The sequence below is a fragment of the Denticeps clupeoides genome, chromosome 5 (assembly GCF_900700375.1).
Source record: "Denticeps clupeoides chromosome 5, fDenClu1.1, whole genome shotgun sequence".
Classification (NCBI taxonomy): Eukaryota; Metazoa; Chordata; class Actinopteri; order Clupeiformes; family Denticipitidae; genus Denticeps; species Denticeps clupeoides.
Genome location: NC_041711.1, coordinates 32,838,507 through 32,851,986, shown reverse-complemented (window position 1 = coordinate 32,851,986; position 13,480 = coordinate 32,838,507). Strand labels below are relative to the sequence as shown.

The 13,480-nt window shown below is 47.6% G+C and overlaps 1 protein-coding gene and 1 non-coding gene across 4 annotated transcripts; one reads left to right on the top strand and one right to left on the bottom strand.

Moving 5' to 3' along the window:
• Positions 1–263: 263 nt before the first annotated feature.
• On the bottom strand, positions 264–13,279 carry fbxl4 (F-box and leucine-rich repeat protein 4). Of its 3 annotated transcripts, XR_003749925.1 has the most exons (9): positions 13,167–13,279; positions 11,474–12,131; positions 9,731–10,064; positions 8,349–8,593; positions 7,632–7,845; positions 4,806–4,877; positions 3,689–4,001; positions 2,964–3,185; positions 264–292 (listed from the first exon to the last, which is right to left on the bottom strand). XR_003749925.1 is itself a non-coding variant. In XM_028981749.1 (8 exons), the coding sequence occupies exons 2-8, from the start codon at positions 11,977–11,979 to the stop codon at positions 3,022–3,024; spliced, it is 1,848 nt and encodes a 615-aa protein (XP_028837582.1). In that variant the 5' UTR covers positions 11,980–12,131; positions 13,167–13,279; the 3' UTR covers positions 2,096–3,021. The 3 variants fall into 3 exon arrangements, 2 of the variants coding, with proteins under 2 accessions (XP_028837582.1, XP_028837583.1); XM_028981749.1 differs by lacking the exon at positions 264–292 and having other exon boundaries at positions 2,096–3,185; XM_028981750.1 differs by lacking the exon at positions 264–292 and having other exon boundaries at positions 2,096–3,185; positions 11,474–11,917; positions 13,167–13,253.
• On the top strand, positions 3,344–3,415 carry trnap-cgg (transfer RNA proline (anticodon CGG)). The gene has a single exon. It is a non-coding gene; the product is annotated as a tRNA-Pro (tRNA).
• Positions 13,280–13,480: the final 201 nt, after the last annotated feature.

Below are 13,480 nucleotides of genomic sequence, written 5' to 3'. Positions count from 1 at the left end.
CCCCCGGCGGCGGCACCTTAGTCCTGCAGTGCCACCTAGTGAAGCTCCGGCCGGGACGGTATAACGAAGCGGCTTGTTACTGTGGTCCTGCCAGAGGACTTGCTCACGGTGGACGTTGTGGACAGTCGGCTCCGCGTCCTCCTGGCGTAATTGGTTCGGGGCAGGACTCTTCCAGCATGAGACTCGCTTACCATCCCAAAATAATTAGATGAAAATGAACAGCCCCCAGGAATCGTGGGGGAGGGAGGAGATGAAAGGAGTGTGTGAGTGTGTGTGTGTGTGTGTGTGTGTGATAGAAATGTTGATCACGTGCTCTCAGCAACACAACATAAATTTACATGCATTAAAATGGGGCGTCACCCCAAAGGGTTAAAGACTCAGATGTAGGTCTAATGGCCAGAGGATGATATCATAGTCTGTCCCTGTAATCAATACCCCCACAACTCTGACACACACACACACACACACACAAATGCAATACAGCAAATTCATTATTATAAACTAGACGCATTCAGGCTAATTACACCCTGCATACATAAGAACACAAACGCTTATGTGCGTTCATTTGTAAACATTGTTTAATTATAAGTTTGCGTGAACTTTAATGATCATTTGCATGAATCACGCATCCTCTTTGGTGTGTAATTATTCAGCCTAATTGCTTGCACTGTTCACAGGGTGTCACTCGTTTTTATCCACGTACATTCCGAGATTTTTCCTCATCAAATCATACTCATATATTTGTACAAATAAGACCATTTAGTAACTATATAAAACCGCCACTTAGAACTAAAGTTATAATCATACTTGGTCATATGCAATATTTAATTTTAGTTTGTATGACGCACAATTTGTTGGTTGTAAATTAGGCAATTTAGATGTGTTCACTGCTCCGCTCAGCAAGGTAGCAGTTTTCACTTTGCAAAGATAAATTTGTTATTCTCATAACAGTGGGTCAAAAATCAAGCCACACCCCTTACATCCTATTTGTTTACCTAAATAAAAAAATTATTAAAAAAAAACAAAACAAAACAGAAAGTATTTATTTCAATTAACATTAATGTAGGGAAGTGGTATATAAATTATATTCACTTATATTTTTATACATGGCACGTTTAAGACTTTTTAAGATTTTTTTTTAATGTAAACATCCTACAATAATGTTTTTCCTAAATGATTCTGTCATCTTCCACAAAGTTAAATTACATTTCATCTGAAGACTCCAACTTGCACTGGAGATCTAGAACGACTGTGATGTGCAAGCAGGCTCCACCTCCCTACACATGAAAACCTGACTGCATCACATCCACAGTCTTATACCATTTGAAAATCACAAAAATACCCCAGTATGAAACATGTTGGGGATACTGATCTCCTTTTAAATAATCCTTGTACAGTAACATGCACAATAATTACCCCATATACTAGTTTGATGTCATCTGACAAGGGATTATATATAATATCTATGTTAATGAAGGCGTAGCTTTTTATCAGCAATTTGAAAGAATTACTCATCAGATCATGATAAGCAAATTGCAAAGAGCTTCATATTATATTCATATTAAACCTTGACGAAAACTATAAAATATAAAAATGGTCTCTGATTGCAGCAGAAGCGGTGAAATAATCACGAGGGAGGCGCCTCAAGTAATAAATGAAGCCGCCCTGCGCTGCTTTCCATCATGGGGCCACATTACAGGCCCTCAATATACATCATTAAACCAGGCATAAACAATTCATTAAAATGCACTTAAGACTACAAGCTAATGTCACTTCCAGCTGGAATATTAATAGGCCATAAAACGGCGGCGGTTCAGGCGAAAGGATCATTTGGTCATCAGGCTGACCCGGCTAATGAGGCTCCGGCCTGGAGTGACAGCAGGTGACGTCCGGCTCCGGCATCGCTTCGTGACACAGTTGGCCCGACTAACGTCGATTCGCCGCACATCCACTAATTACAGGGTCCGCCGGAGCAGGGCCAGCGTTTGCCAGTTGACGGCAGAGACAACCAGGCTAATGAAAAACTCAAATCATTTTCATTTATTCACCTGGTGCATGTGAAGAAATATTAAAATAAAAATAAACAGAGACCGAATGGGTCAACCCTTATTTTATTGTACCGTGACTCTTACTCCTGTTTCAGGTGAAAGTCAGTGAATGATACCAATTCAGTTATGATACCAATGATTTATTCGTCGAAACGAATCGGCCCTCCGAACAACATTGCGGGTGTCGAGCGGAGGGCGCGTCCACTGCTCTGCATGGCTCGGCACGTTTCACTGTAACAGATAACAACTCTTAATGCAAATAAATATTTAAGACGCCTTGGAAAAGAACCACAGTCATGTTTCGTTTTTTTGTTCGCGTCGTACTGAATTTCAATGGTCTCTATTAAAAAAAAAAAAACATGAAATCAGGCTAGCTGAATCTACAAATTGGCCCACTCTGGTAACAGTACGATGGAGAACAATCAATCACTGCACTTCACCAGCAGCACACATGCAAGGCCAACAAATCAAATATTTGAATTAAAATAAGGCACATTGAGACGTGCGGCCAGAGTTCACCATCTCCAAATAAGAAAAAAATATTTTTGCACCTCTGCGTGTGCCATCGTCCATTCATATTATAAAATCAATAAATAATTAAACATTAAACCCATTTGACAATCACACCTTTTTTTTTTTTTTCCTAAACATTCTTCAACAGCAATTATTCAACTGGACAGAGCTGACACTGTGGCAGTGGTGCCGGCGCGGCCGCAACTCAGAAAAAGCACGCAGTCGTACGAGGTGTCGGGCTGAGAACCTCCGGAAAAATAATACAATCAAACCCTGAGATCAATAGCGAGGTCGGGTCCATTGACAGAACCTCATGTGAAATTTGGGACACGGGTGTGATGTGAGGGGCCGGGTCCTGCGCTGAAAGTCACACCATCAGTGAACTCCAGCAAGGTGTGTGCGTGTGTGTGTGTGTGTGTGTGTGTGTGTGTGGTGTGTGTGTGTGTGAGAGAGGGGCATGTCACTGCGTGAAGCTCTTCTTTATGGCTACGTTAGGAAAGAGGCCCAAGAGTTCCTGGACGACGCGGGAGTCGATCTGGGAGCAGAAGGACACGTCCAGCAGCAGCAGCTTGGGACAAGATTGGAGTAGCTTCCTCAGGGAGGCGGGGCCCACCATTCGAGTTCCTGTCAATCAAATAATAATGGGAATTCACAAGCTTTAGTACATTATAATAACAAACCCCGAATCAGCAACTTAAGTGACAGAATAACGATGTCCAATACAGAAGTTTTTCACCAACATGATTTACATGAGGACACGCATATGTTTTTCATGCATCGTTGGCTTGTTGGTCTAGAGGTATGACTCTCGCTTCGGGTGCGAGAGGTCCCAGGTTCAAATCCCGGACAAGCCCAATGACGGCTCTCACCTCCTGTTAACTTCTGATTTGATTTAGGGTGCTAGTAGCCTAGTGGGTAACACACTCGCCTATGAACCAGAAGACCCGAGTTCGAATCCCACTTACTACCATAGTGTCCCTGAGCAAGACACTTAACCCTAAGTTGCTCCAGGGGGGGACTGTCCCTGTAACTACTGATTGTAAGTCGCTCTGGATAAGGGCGTCTGATAAATGCTGTAAATGTAAATGTAAATCTATATGCATGCGATGGTGCCGGACTCCACCCACCCAGTATGTCGAGGTGCTGCAGGGCGGGGCAGCAGTTGGCCAGCTCCTCCACGTCGGCGTCGCAGACGGTGCGATTGGCCGTGAGGAAGAGCTTCCGCAGATGCGGCAGGCACCGGGCCAGGTGCTGGAAGCAGCCGGAGCTGCTCTGCAGCGTGGAGCACCAGCCCAGGTCCAGCTCCTCCAGCAGCCGGCAGCCAGACACCAGCTCGGACAGGCCGCGCTCGGTCAGGTTGTGGCAGCGCCACAGGTCCAGGGAGCTCAGGAAGCGGCAGCGAGCGGCCAGCATGCTCGCCACCACGTCATAGTCCTCAACCTACAGCCAGCAGGACACAAGGACACACAGTGCAGCACAGTTGGTTATGCGTGAGGCTGCGTCACCGCAAGAAGAAAGAAAGTGAAGCGATTGTCACATGTGATACACAGCGGCACAGCACACGGTGCACACAGTGAAATTTGTCCTCTGCATTTAATCCATCACTGTGAGTGAGCAGTGGGCACCATGACAGGCGCCCGGGGAGCAGTGTGTGGGGACGGTGCTTTGCTCAGTGGCACCTCAGCGGATCGGGATTCAAACAGCAACCTTCTGATTACGGGGCCGCTTCCTTAACCGCTAGGACACCACTGCAGACTGGACATCACCACCAAAAGGGCCTACAATGGCCACATGAGCATCAGAACAGGACCATGGAGCCATGGAAGAAAGAGTACTGGCCAAACCCATCACCTTTCCTTCTACACCATGTCTGCACCTATCTGGAGGAGACAAGGCACCAGGATGGACTAGAGATGGAAGATAAACTGGTGGAAGTGGTGTGGAAACTACTGGGTTTGGCCAAGTACACCACTTCATGGTTCAAGTATGGTTTGAAGAACACAACAAATGATTTGAGGTGTTCTCCAGATCTCAGTCCAATCTGTGGGATGTGCAGGAAAAAAAAAAAGTCCAATCCACGGAGGCACCAGGAGGGCAAGGCTACTCTCCCAACCTACTCAATATCAGGCGGCCGATCTGTGTATTAGAATCAATTAATATCCCAACGTAAAATGAATAGAATTACAATGATGTGTTTACTTTTAAATATGGTGGCGTGTGAGGATGGGTGCGTATGAGCCTCACCATAACACAGCTGCCCAGGTTGAGGTGCCTGAGTTCAGCACAGAAGGTCAGGATGTTCAGGATCGCTGTTTGCTGCGGGTACACGGAAGAAGAAGAGGATGAGGGGGGGGGGGGGGGGGGGCGCATGTCTTCGGTACGGTAAAACGAGACAGAGGAATGTTTATCACAAGCGCATATCAAAGATAACAACAGGTTAAGCTATGTTACTGGATACGGCCGTCCGTTAGCAAAAAACGGGGGTGTCAAAATAAAACTATGAGATGACTTCGCCACCACCACCGCCACCGCCGCGTGCTCGGTAATGAGAGCGTATCGCGTTCCGGAGGAGAATGTGGGTTCTCGTGACATCGGCTACGCTTCCCAGGTCGGGCGCGAGGGCGGCCGAATCAAAGCGGGACTGAAGGGTGTCATTGTCTCCCCCGGCAGCGGTGGGTTCCAATAATGGCCCTCTCGCAGGGCGCCCCCGACAGCTGTCAGCCAGCGGTGTGACGTGTGCGCGGCGGTACGCGAGTGCCAACTTACTGAGCGAGCGAGCGAGCGAGTGTGCAAGAGAGAGAGAGAGAGAGAGAGAGAGAGAGAACAACACAACGTTAATTATGACAGTGACAGGTTAATGACAGGCGAGCTGGAGGATGACTCCACGGCAGACACAGCCCGGCCTGTCTTGGGCGGTAAACAGCCTCCTCCGGGCGCGGCCGCAGTAAGACTATACGTCTGAAGAGCGGGATAAACGCTGAATCACTCGCCGCACATTAGGAGAAGGGAGAAGAAAGGCTTTAATGAGTACATTTTGAGACGGGCCTGAACCTGAACAGCTCTGTCCTTCATCGCTGACTAGCTCCAAACAGGAGAAATCAGGTTTCCCCAGACACCATCAAAAAAACTCACATTTATGACACGCTTATCATCGGCCTCCATTACACAACTACAATTTGTAGTGGGATAGTTACAGAAAGTTGTGTAACGCACCGCACTTTCTGGCCACTCTATTGAAAACAGACCAAATGTGGGACAATGCAGGTCAACATGGGACAGGTTACACACACAAATCAGGCAAAATAAAGCTACAGTGTGATCTGTGACCTCAACCTTGTCACCTATTATATATTCCAGTTAGACCAGAAACGGCACACCGATGTCATCAGACGGAACAGAGCGGACATAATCTAGAACGTGCCACAGCATCTCTGCACATCCTTCACCCCAGGAGAGGAGTTGGGAGGAACATGGATTGATGGCCATCACAACCTCAGCCTTGCAGAGCGTCTTTACGGTTCTCATCTCAGATAATGGATGCCCAGGGTGGCAGCCTAGTGGGTAACACACTCGCCTATGAACCAGAAGACCCAGGTTCAAATCCCACTTAATACCATCGTGTCCCTGAGCAAGACACTTAACCCTAAGTGTCTCCAGGGGGGGACTGTCCCTGTAACTACTGATTGTAAGTCGCTCTGGATAAGGGCGTCTGATAAATGCTGTAAATGTAAATGGATGCCAGTGCAGCTCGCCACCACATTGTCATTGTCACGTGTCATGGTTAGAGGTAAATTTTTATTATTCACAACTGGGAAAAAAACAAATGACAAGTGACAATATGGAACATTATCTCCATATGCGGGATGTGGGACGAACCTGTGTAGACTGTGACAGTCCGTCAATAATCCGATTCTCACCAGACGGCTGTAAGTGATCTGAGTGTGGCACCTTTCACAACAACCGACGTGGCCCTGGGATGCTGGTGCAGGACCCATCTGTGCCAGGAGTTCTACACACCGGCGGGTAGAGAGTAACCATCCAAACCGCAGCCATTCTGTGCCCTGAAATGCACCACTGATGCACACAGACTACAAATCTACACAAACCAAGGCGGTCCCAGTTTTCATAAAAGCGAGTGTGATTGTATCTGACACACATTCAAATGTGCACAATGATCATAAACATTAGGGGTGGGAAGAGAACTCCATATTGCAATATACTGTTGTGCTCTCTGTCGCAATAAATAATCGATACACTAACGGCCAATATCGATATTTTATCACAACACAAAATGATTAAATTCCCTGTTATAAATATCTACCATTCTGTTTCTGCCTTCTTTTGATGAAAAACATCTGTCATTAAAGTTGCTGATTCGGTGAACTCCTCTCCGGTGAAAATGAGGGCGAACCGAGTACGGTACAGAATCATGGTTTACACGCGTTCATTAATGTTCCTGCTGTTTTTTAACGTTCATGCACTTTTATCTGCATTTATCTTATTTTTATGCATATTTCCTTGCACAATGTTGGGAATATTGCCATTACTAAATGCATAAGATTTCCTTATTCCTTGTCACAAATATCATGATATATTGTTGGTGAAATTTCTTCCAATTTATTGAATATCGCGAATCGTGATATTATCATTATCGTGGCTACATATCGCCACAGAATTGAATCGTGAGTTACCCGTATCGTCCCGCCCCTAATAAACATGCGTGGAAAAAAAAACTTGTCATCAATGACATCACTCGTCTTCTTTAAAATGAAATGAGACAATAGTTTCTTTCCAACCCCGACTTCATATGACTTCTGCGAGTGTGTGTGTGTGTGTGTTAACTTATTAATATGTGGGTCCAGATACGCCGAAAGAGGGTTGAAAATCTGGTGGTTACTGCTGGCACCGTGGATCTCGGCGAGAGGGGCTAAGAGGATACAAGAGAATCTCACACGGACGCCGCCACACACAGGCGTCTTCACAGCTCTCTCATAACGTCAAGTCTCCCTCGCACACACGTTCACACCTCGCTACTCCCTCCCTGCTGGCCGTGGCCTCTCCGTTTCTCACCTCTATCTTGGTGCGGTAGAGCACCAGCCGGCGTAGTCGGGGGATTTTGGCGATGTGGTTGAAGGCCTGAGGGTGGAGGCGGTCGCAGGAGGACAGGTTGAGCTCCTGAAGGCACCGACACGTCTGAGCGATCACCTCCAAGCACGCCTCGCTCAGGAAGTGACAACACGACAGCTCCAGACACACCAGACTCTGGCCGCACGCCTTGGTGAAGCTACCGGGAGGAGCGGAGGGAGACGGATTATCGTGGGTGAGCAGAAGCGCTGAGACAGAGTAAACAGAACCACCACATTCGGTCCGGTTCGATCTGCGGAAAACTAATTACTGACGTACCTACAGAGCTCCAAAAAGTACGCGGTGCTCTATCCAGGGTGGTAGTAGCACTCGCCTATGAACCAGAACACCCAGGTTCAAACCCCACTTACTACCACCGTCCCTGAGCAGGACACTTAACCCTGAGTGTCTCCAGGGGGGCGGACTGTCCCTGTAAATACTGACTGTAAGTCGCTCTGGATAAGGGCGTCTGGTAAATGCCGTAAATGTAAATGTAATGTTCACAGCAGCAGTTTAGTTGAAGGAAGGTGAAGTTTTGGGTCGTGTTCACTTCTCTGATCTACAGTCACCACGTACAGTCAGACCCGGCGTCCCTGGAGTAAGCCAGCGTTGGGTGTCCTGCGGCGGGACGCGACGGCATTTGACGATTACAATGGGAGTCACCTGCAGAATCCAGCAGCGGTGACGGCGCCACGGTTGCCCGTCCACGACAGGTTGAGCCTCTGCAGCAGCGTGCAGCGACCCTGGAGGTGGGCCAGCGAGGCGTCGCTGAGGCGGGACCAGTAGGGCTGCAGGCTCAGCTGCACGTACTGCAGCGGGTCGCAGCAGTGCTGCTGCAGGAGCTTGCAGCTCTGAGCCAAGCGGCACAGGTCCGGCAGGGTGAGGTGGCTCACGATCAGCTGGATCAGCTGCTCCGCACATGGAAAAATAAGAAAAGGAGGGAAGGGGGATGGAATGAGCTCCTCGAGATACATGAATCCTGTTCATTTACAGTTTATTAGGGGTGGTAGTAGCCTAGCGGGTAACACACTCGCCTATGAACCAGAAAACCCAGGTTCAAATCCCACTTACTACCATTGTGTCCCTGAGCAAGACAACACTTAACCCTGAGTGTCTCCAGGGGGACTGTCCCTGTAACTACTGATTGCAAATCGCTCTGGATAAGGGCGTCTGATAAATGCTGCAAATTTAAATGTAAATGTATTAGAGACCTGATACGGCCGGAGCCATTCAGTGAATGGACTGATGGGTGGTAGAGGGTGGTAGTAGCCTAGTGGGTAACACACTCGCCTGTGAACCAGAAGACCCAGGTTCAAACCCCACTTACTACCATCGTGTCCCTGAGCAAGACACTTAACCCTGAGTGTCTCCAGAGGGGGACTGCCCCTGTAGTCTGATAAATGCCGTAAATATAAATGAGAGGGGGGGATGATGGGATGGAACTGTTAAACAGTAATATAATGTATATTTCTCAGGCCCTTTGGCCCAACAGCTCACATGCCAAATTTCCACTTTTCACTTCATAGGGAATAAGGAATAAGATTCGCTCTGGGAATCATCATTCCAGGCAATCCTGCAGGGTATATAGTTTGTGTGTAAGTGTGTGTGTGTGTGTGTGTGTGTGTATTTGTGCCAGCATTTAGAAGAAACAATACGCTGTGTGTTCGGTTGGGTATCTGCTGGCAGATAATACCCCTATAGCGTTTCAGACACACACGCTCACACTCAGACCTGCAGCAGGTGAGTGGCAGGGGTTTGGAGTTAAGATCACAGGCCTGAACTCATGATACAGGGGCAGCAGAGGGTATCAGATTAACCTGCTGTTTTCAGAATTACACAATGATAAAATGTCATTTTTTTAATTAGCCAAAAATCACTGTAAAGGCCCAATTTGCCCACAAGCTGGAGATTGAGTGTCTCAAACATAGGTGTTTGACAGTGGATTTGAGTCTGAGCCCAGGCTCGGTATTCTGATACCTGGTTGAGAGTGTGTGATGCCTGTTTGTACAGCAAGCTGTGTGTAAGGGTGTGTATCATTTATCCACCTCGTAGGGAAGCTTGTCAAAGTATCCATTGCCAAGGTTCTGCTTAGCATCCCTGGCCTGTCGACAGGGCAAGCCCACATCTGTGGCCTCGTCCTCGCTGTCGCTCAGGTCACTGATGTCGATGATGGGCATTTTGTACAGGGCCAGGATGGGCCGCTCTCGCACCCCGCGCAGGATGACCGCGTCCAGCTCCGTGTAGTAGTCCAGCAGCGAGCTGTTCACCTCCAGCCGCAGCAGGTTGGTGGCGAAGCCGAGCTGCCGGATGTTGGGGGAGAACTGCCGGGCCTGCGGGGTCAAGGCCTTGCTGGGCTGCCCCGCCCACAGCACCTCCCACCTGACACAGAGAACACAGAACAAATCACTATAAAATAGAGTTCTTCTGTAATTTGTACTTAATACTTCTTAAGCGGCCGCGTAATCAGAAGGTTGCCGGTTCGAATCCTGATGAGGTGCCACTGAGCAGAGCACCGTCCCCACACACTGCTCCCCGGGTGCCTGTCATGGCCGCCCACTGCTCACCAAGGGTGATGGTTAAAAGCAGAGGACACATTTTGTTGTGTCACTGTGGGCTGTGCTGTGCTTCACAATGACAATCACTTCACTTTCGCTTTACTATTAAAAAACAATAAAACACAACAATTATAATGCATAAATAGCTGTATTAACCAATGAATGTGGAGATAATCGAGAATCTAAATAATTGTTAAATGCCTTGATGGGTGTGTATTGGCAAGGGTCTCACAATACGATACTTATCACGATAAGTGGGTCACGATACAATTATATATTGTGATACTGTACATATCACGATATTCTACAGCTCACTGAAAATGTAAAAACAGAGCTGAAATACAAGATCGGTGTGTCACGTTTGGCGAATACACTCTGCAGTTCAAATTCGAAGTACCCAGCAGTACAGCGCCATCTACAGGAGTGGCGGTTGTGGTCGCATGCTGATTCTCGTCTCTGCTGACTTCACTAAAGAAAATGCTCGACAGCACCACCCGGTGGTCTAAATCTGAATACGGAATATCCAAATTTGACGACGCTCCTGTCTTGATACAACATCACCACGTAAAATATTGCGATATATTGCTGTATTGATATTTTCAAACACCCGTAGCATTGATGCATTGGACAGCACTACACTCAAAGCCACGTGCAATCAAAAGCATACAATGCATACGAGGACCCAGAGGGGACTAAACCTCACACAGCAGCTTGTCTCAACAGACATTTCTAGCATAGTGAAAAAATTGTTCTTTGCAGGCATATCATGGGTTAAATCTCTATTTTGATTATTGGCACAGATTTAAACGGCGTGCACGGAAAGGTTTTCCAAGGCATCATATTCACAGTTTTGCGGCTGGCTCTGGTTTTGGGCCTGTTAAATGTGCTAAAGCCATGGTGGCATTTTATTTGCCTTTAACACCATGCTTTTTTTTTTTTTTTTTTAATAAATGATTAGACATGTTTGTGTGGTCATGACTCTAACAAATTATAACAAATGATCAAAATCTATTAAAAGTGAATCTATCCTAAAAATTTCAAATGCTTTTTTTTTTTTTTTTTAAAAGCTGAGAACTGTAGCGCTGCACCAAATTTCACAAAATGTCACATCAAGTCAGATGATTTAACTCTACAGTTTTAGTGAATCTGCGGACCATATTCAAATGCATTTATCCAGAATAAATGAAATTTCATTTGAAATAAAAGTCATTAGCAGGATACTTCATGGCTCACCTGACATCAGCTGGAGGATTCTGGGAAAAGGGGTTATGCGAGCAGGCCAGGATCTGGACAATGGCTCCTGGATGGTAGGTCTCCAACACTTCCACAGCCGTGGGGTAGACGGGCTCTTCGAAGGCCAGCTCCATGTAGTCCTGGCTGTGGAAGGCCTGTGGCGTGCGGCGGAAGGCCTGAGTGGCGCTGGTGCACTGCTCCCACCACCGCCCGTACGTGCGGAAGACGGCCGTTTGAGTGAAGTCACCTGAGCTGGGGTAGACGTTGGGGACGCCTGCCAGGTTCCACATGGTGTAGGACATGCTGTTCTCGCTACCGTAGTGCGAACTGAAGTCCAGCACCTCCTTGACGTACTGCTCCACCTCCACGCTGATGGGCAGCACCGCCCGCTGCCCCAGCTCCACCGCCCGCCGACTGCCCAGAGCCTCGCTTCGTGTCCCACTCCTGGAGCGGCGCCGCAGACAGATATAGTAAAACATGCTCAACACTGTTAGCATAGGGAACATAGGGCCGCGGGACGGGTGGGATCAGGGAGCGCCGTCACTTCCCCGCCCTCCCCACCAGCACCACCGCCAGCAGAGACTGCAGCAGCAGCACCGGCACCGCTCTGGATCGTGCTTCACACCGTGCAGGCTAACGAGTGAGCTGCATGCATGACCTGTGGGTCACAGAGAGACAAACACAGGGAGGTTAGGCACTCCACTACACAAGCATAGCTATGGGAATGCTACAAGGAGCCAGGGTTACTCTGCTACTGTAAATCTCGTTTCTACAGGCTAATCACCCAGGTCCAGAAGACCCAAGTTCAAACCCCACTTACTACCATCGTGTCCCTGAGCAAGACACTTGACCCTGAGTGTCTCCAGGGGGGGGACTGTCCCTGTAACTACTGACTGTAAGTCGCTCTGGATAAGGGCGTCTGGTAACTGGATGCGTCAGTACAAAATGGTTACAATAGGGTGACCAGAATTCCAGAATTCCTGGTCCAACTTTGAGCAAGGGCAGGATTTATAGACTGGGGTAAAGGATAAAGAGTTTAGGCGAGGCCCATTCCTATTGTATACTCATTATACATTATACAAACACAAGAAGAACTAAACTCAGGACCCTTTCAGTTTTCAAAGACACTTTGTCCAGGGGTCACTTGCAGGTCAAAGCTTTGTGAACACAGCTCTGTTCCCCTCAAACACAGAGGCAAAACGGCAGAAGAATGAATATTCGCCATAATCGCGTTGAGAATTTGTAATACAAACATCGTCTTCCTACATATATCCCCTGCATGTAAAATTATAATAGCTTGGCCCTGACTGCAGAGGAAACGACAGCTCTTCACACTTTAGACCACTGTGGTTTTAATTCTAAACTTGAAAACGCCCCGTGAACTAACTCTCACGCCACCTCGCAGTAGCACAGACGACACATTTAGACCCCAGAAATGACCGCGATGTCACTTTCCACCCCGTTGCCACTGTTTAAAAAGCCCTGCATGAGATCTTGTACCCACATGCTAGGCAGCTAGCCCGCTAGCACAGTTGCAGGTAGACGGCGGACTCCGTGCATTTACAGTGTGGGCATGTCCTTGCCTAGTTACCTCAGCTAACCACAACGTTAGACCAGGATTAATTTCATTCGACACGTCACTCGCCGGGTTAAAGTCACGCTTGCATCTACAGAGGAGCGATTTAGCGGTTACCTATTCAAAGCGCTACCGTGTCCTTGTGCCATTTTCCACAGTTACATGTTACAAGGCTCGGAAGCCTGTAACTACAGGACCCTCGTTCTGAAGAGTGTTTACCTCTCGCGTATCAACATCCGGTCACGCTTGGTCGCAGTGCTTCATGGGTATTGTAGTTTTTTTTTGTTGGTGCGAACAGACCATGCAAAATAGCCGGACAGGTTTACTAACAAGCGGCAGGTGCGTTCATTGCACTTCCACACTTGACAGTTAGAGTATTTTTTTTTATAAACCATACATTATAAATTAGTATAGCCTTGGTAAACTGCTTG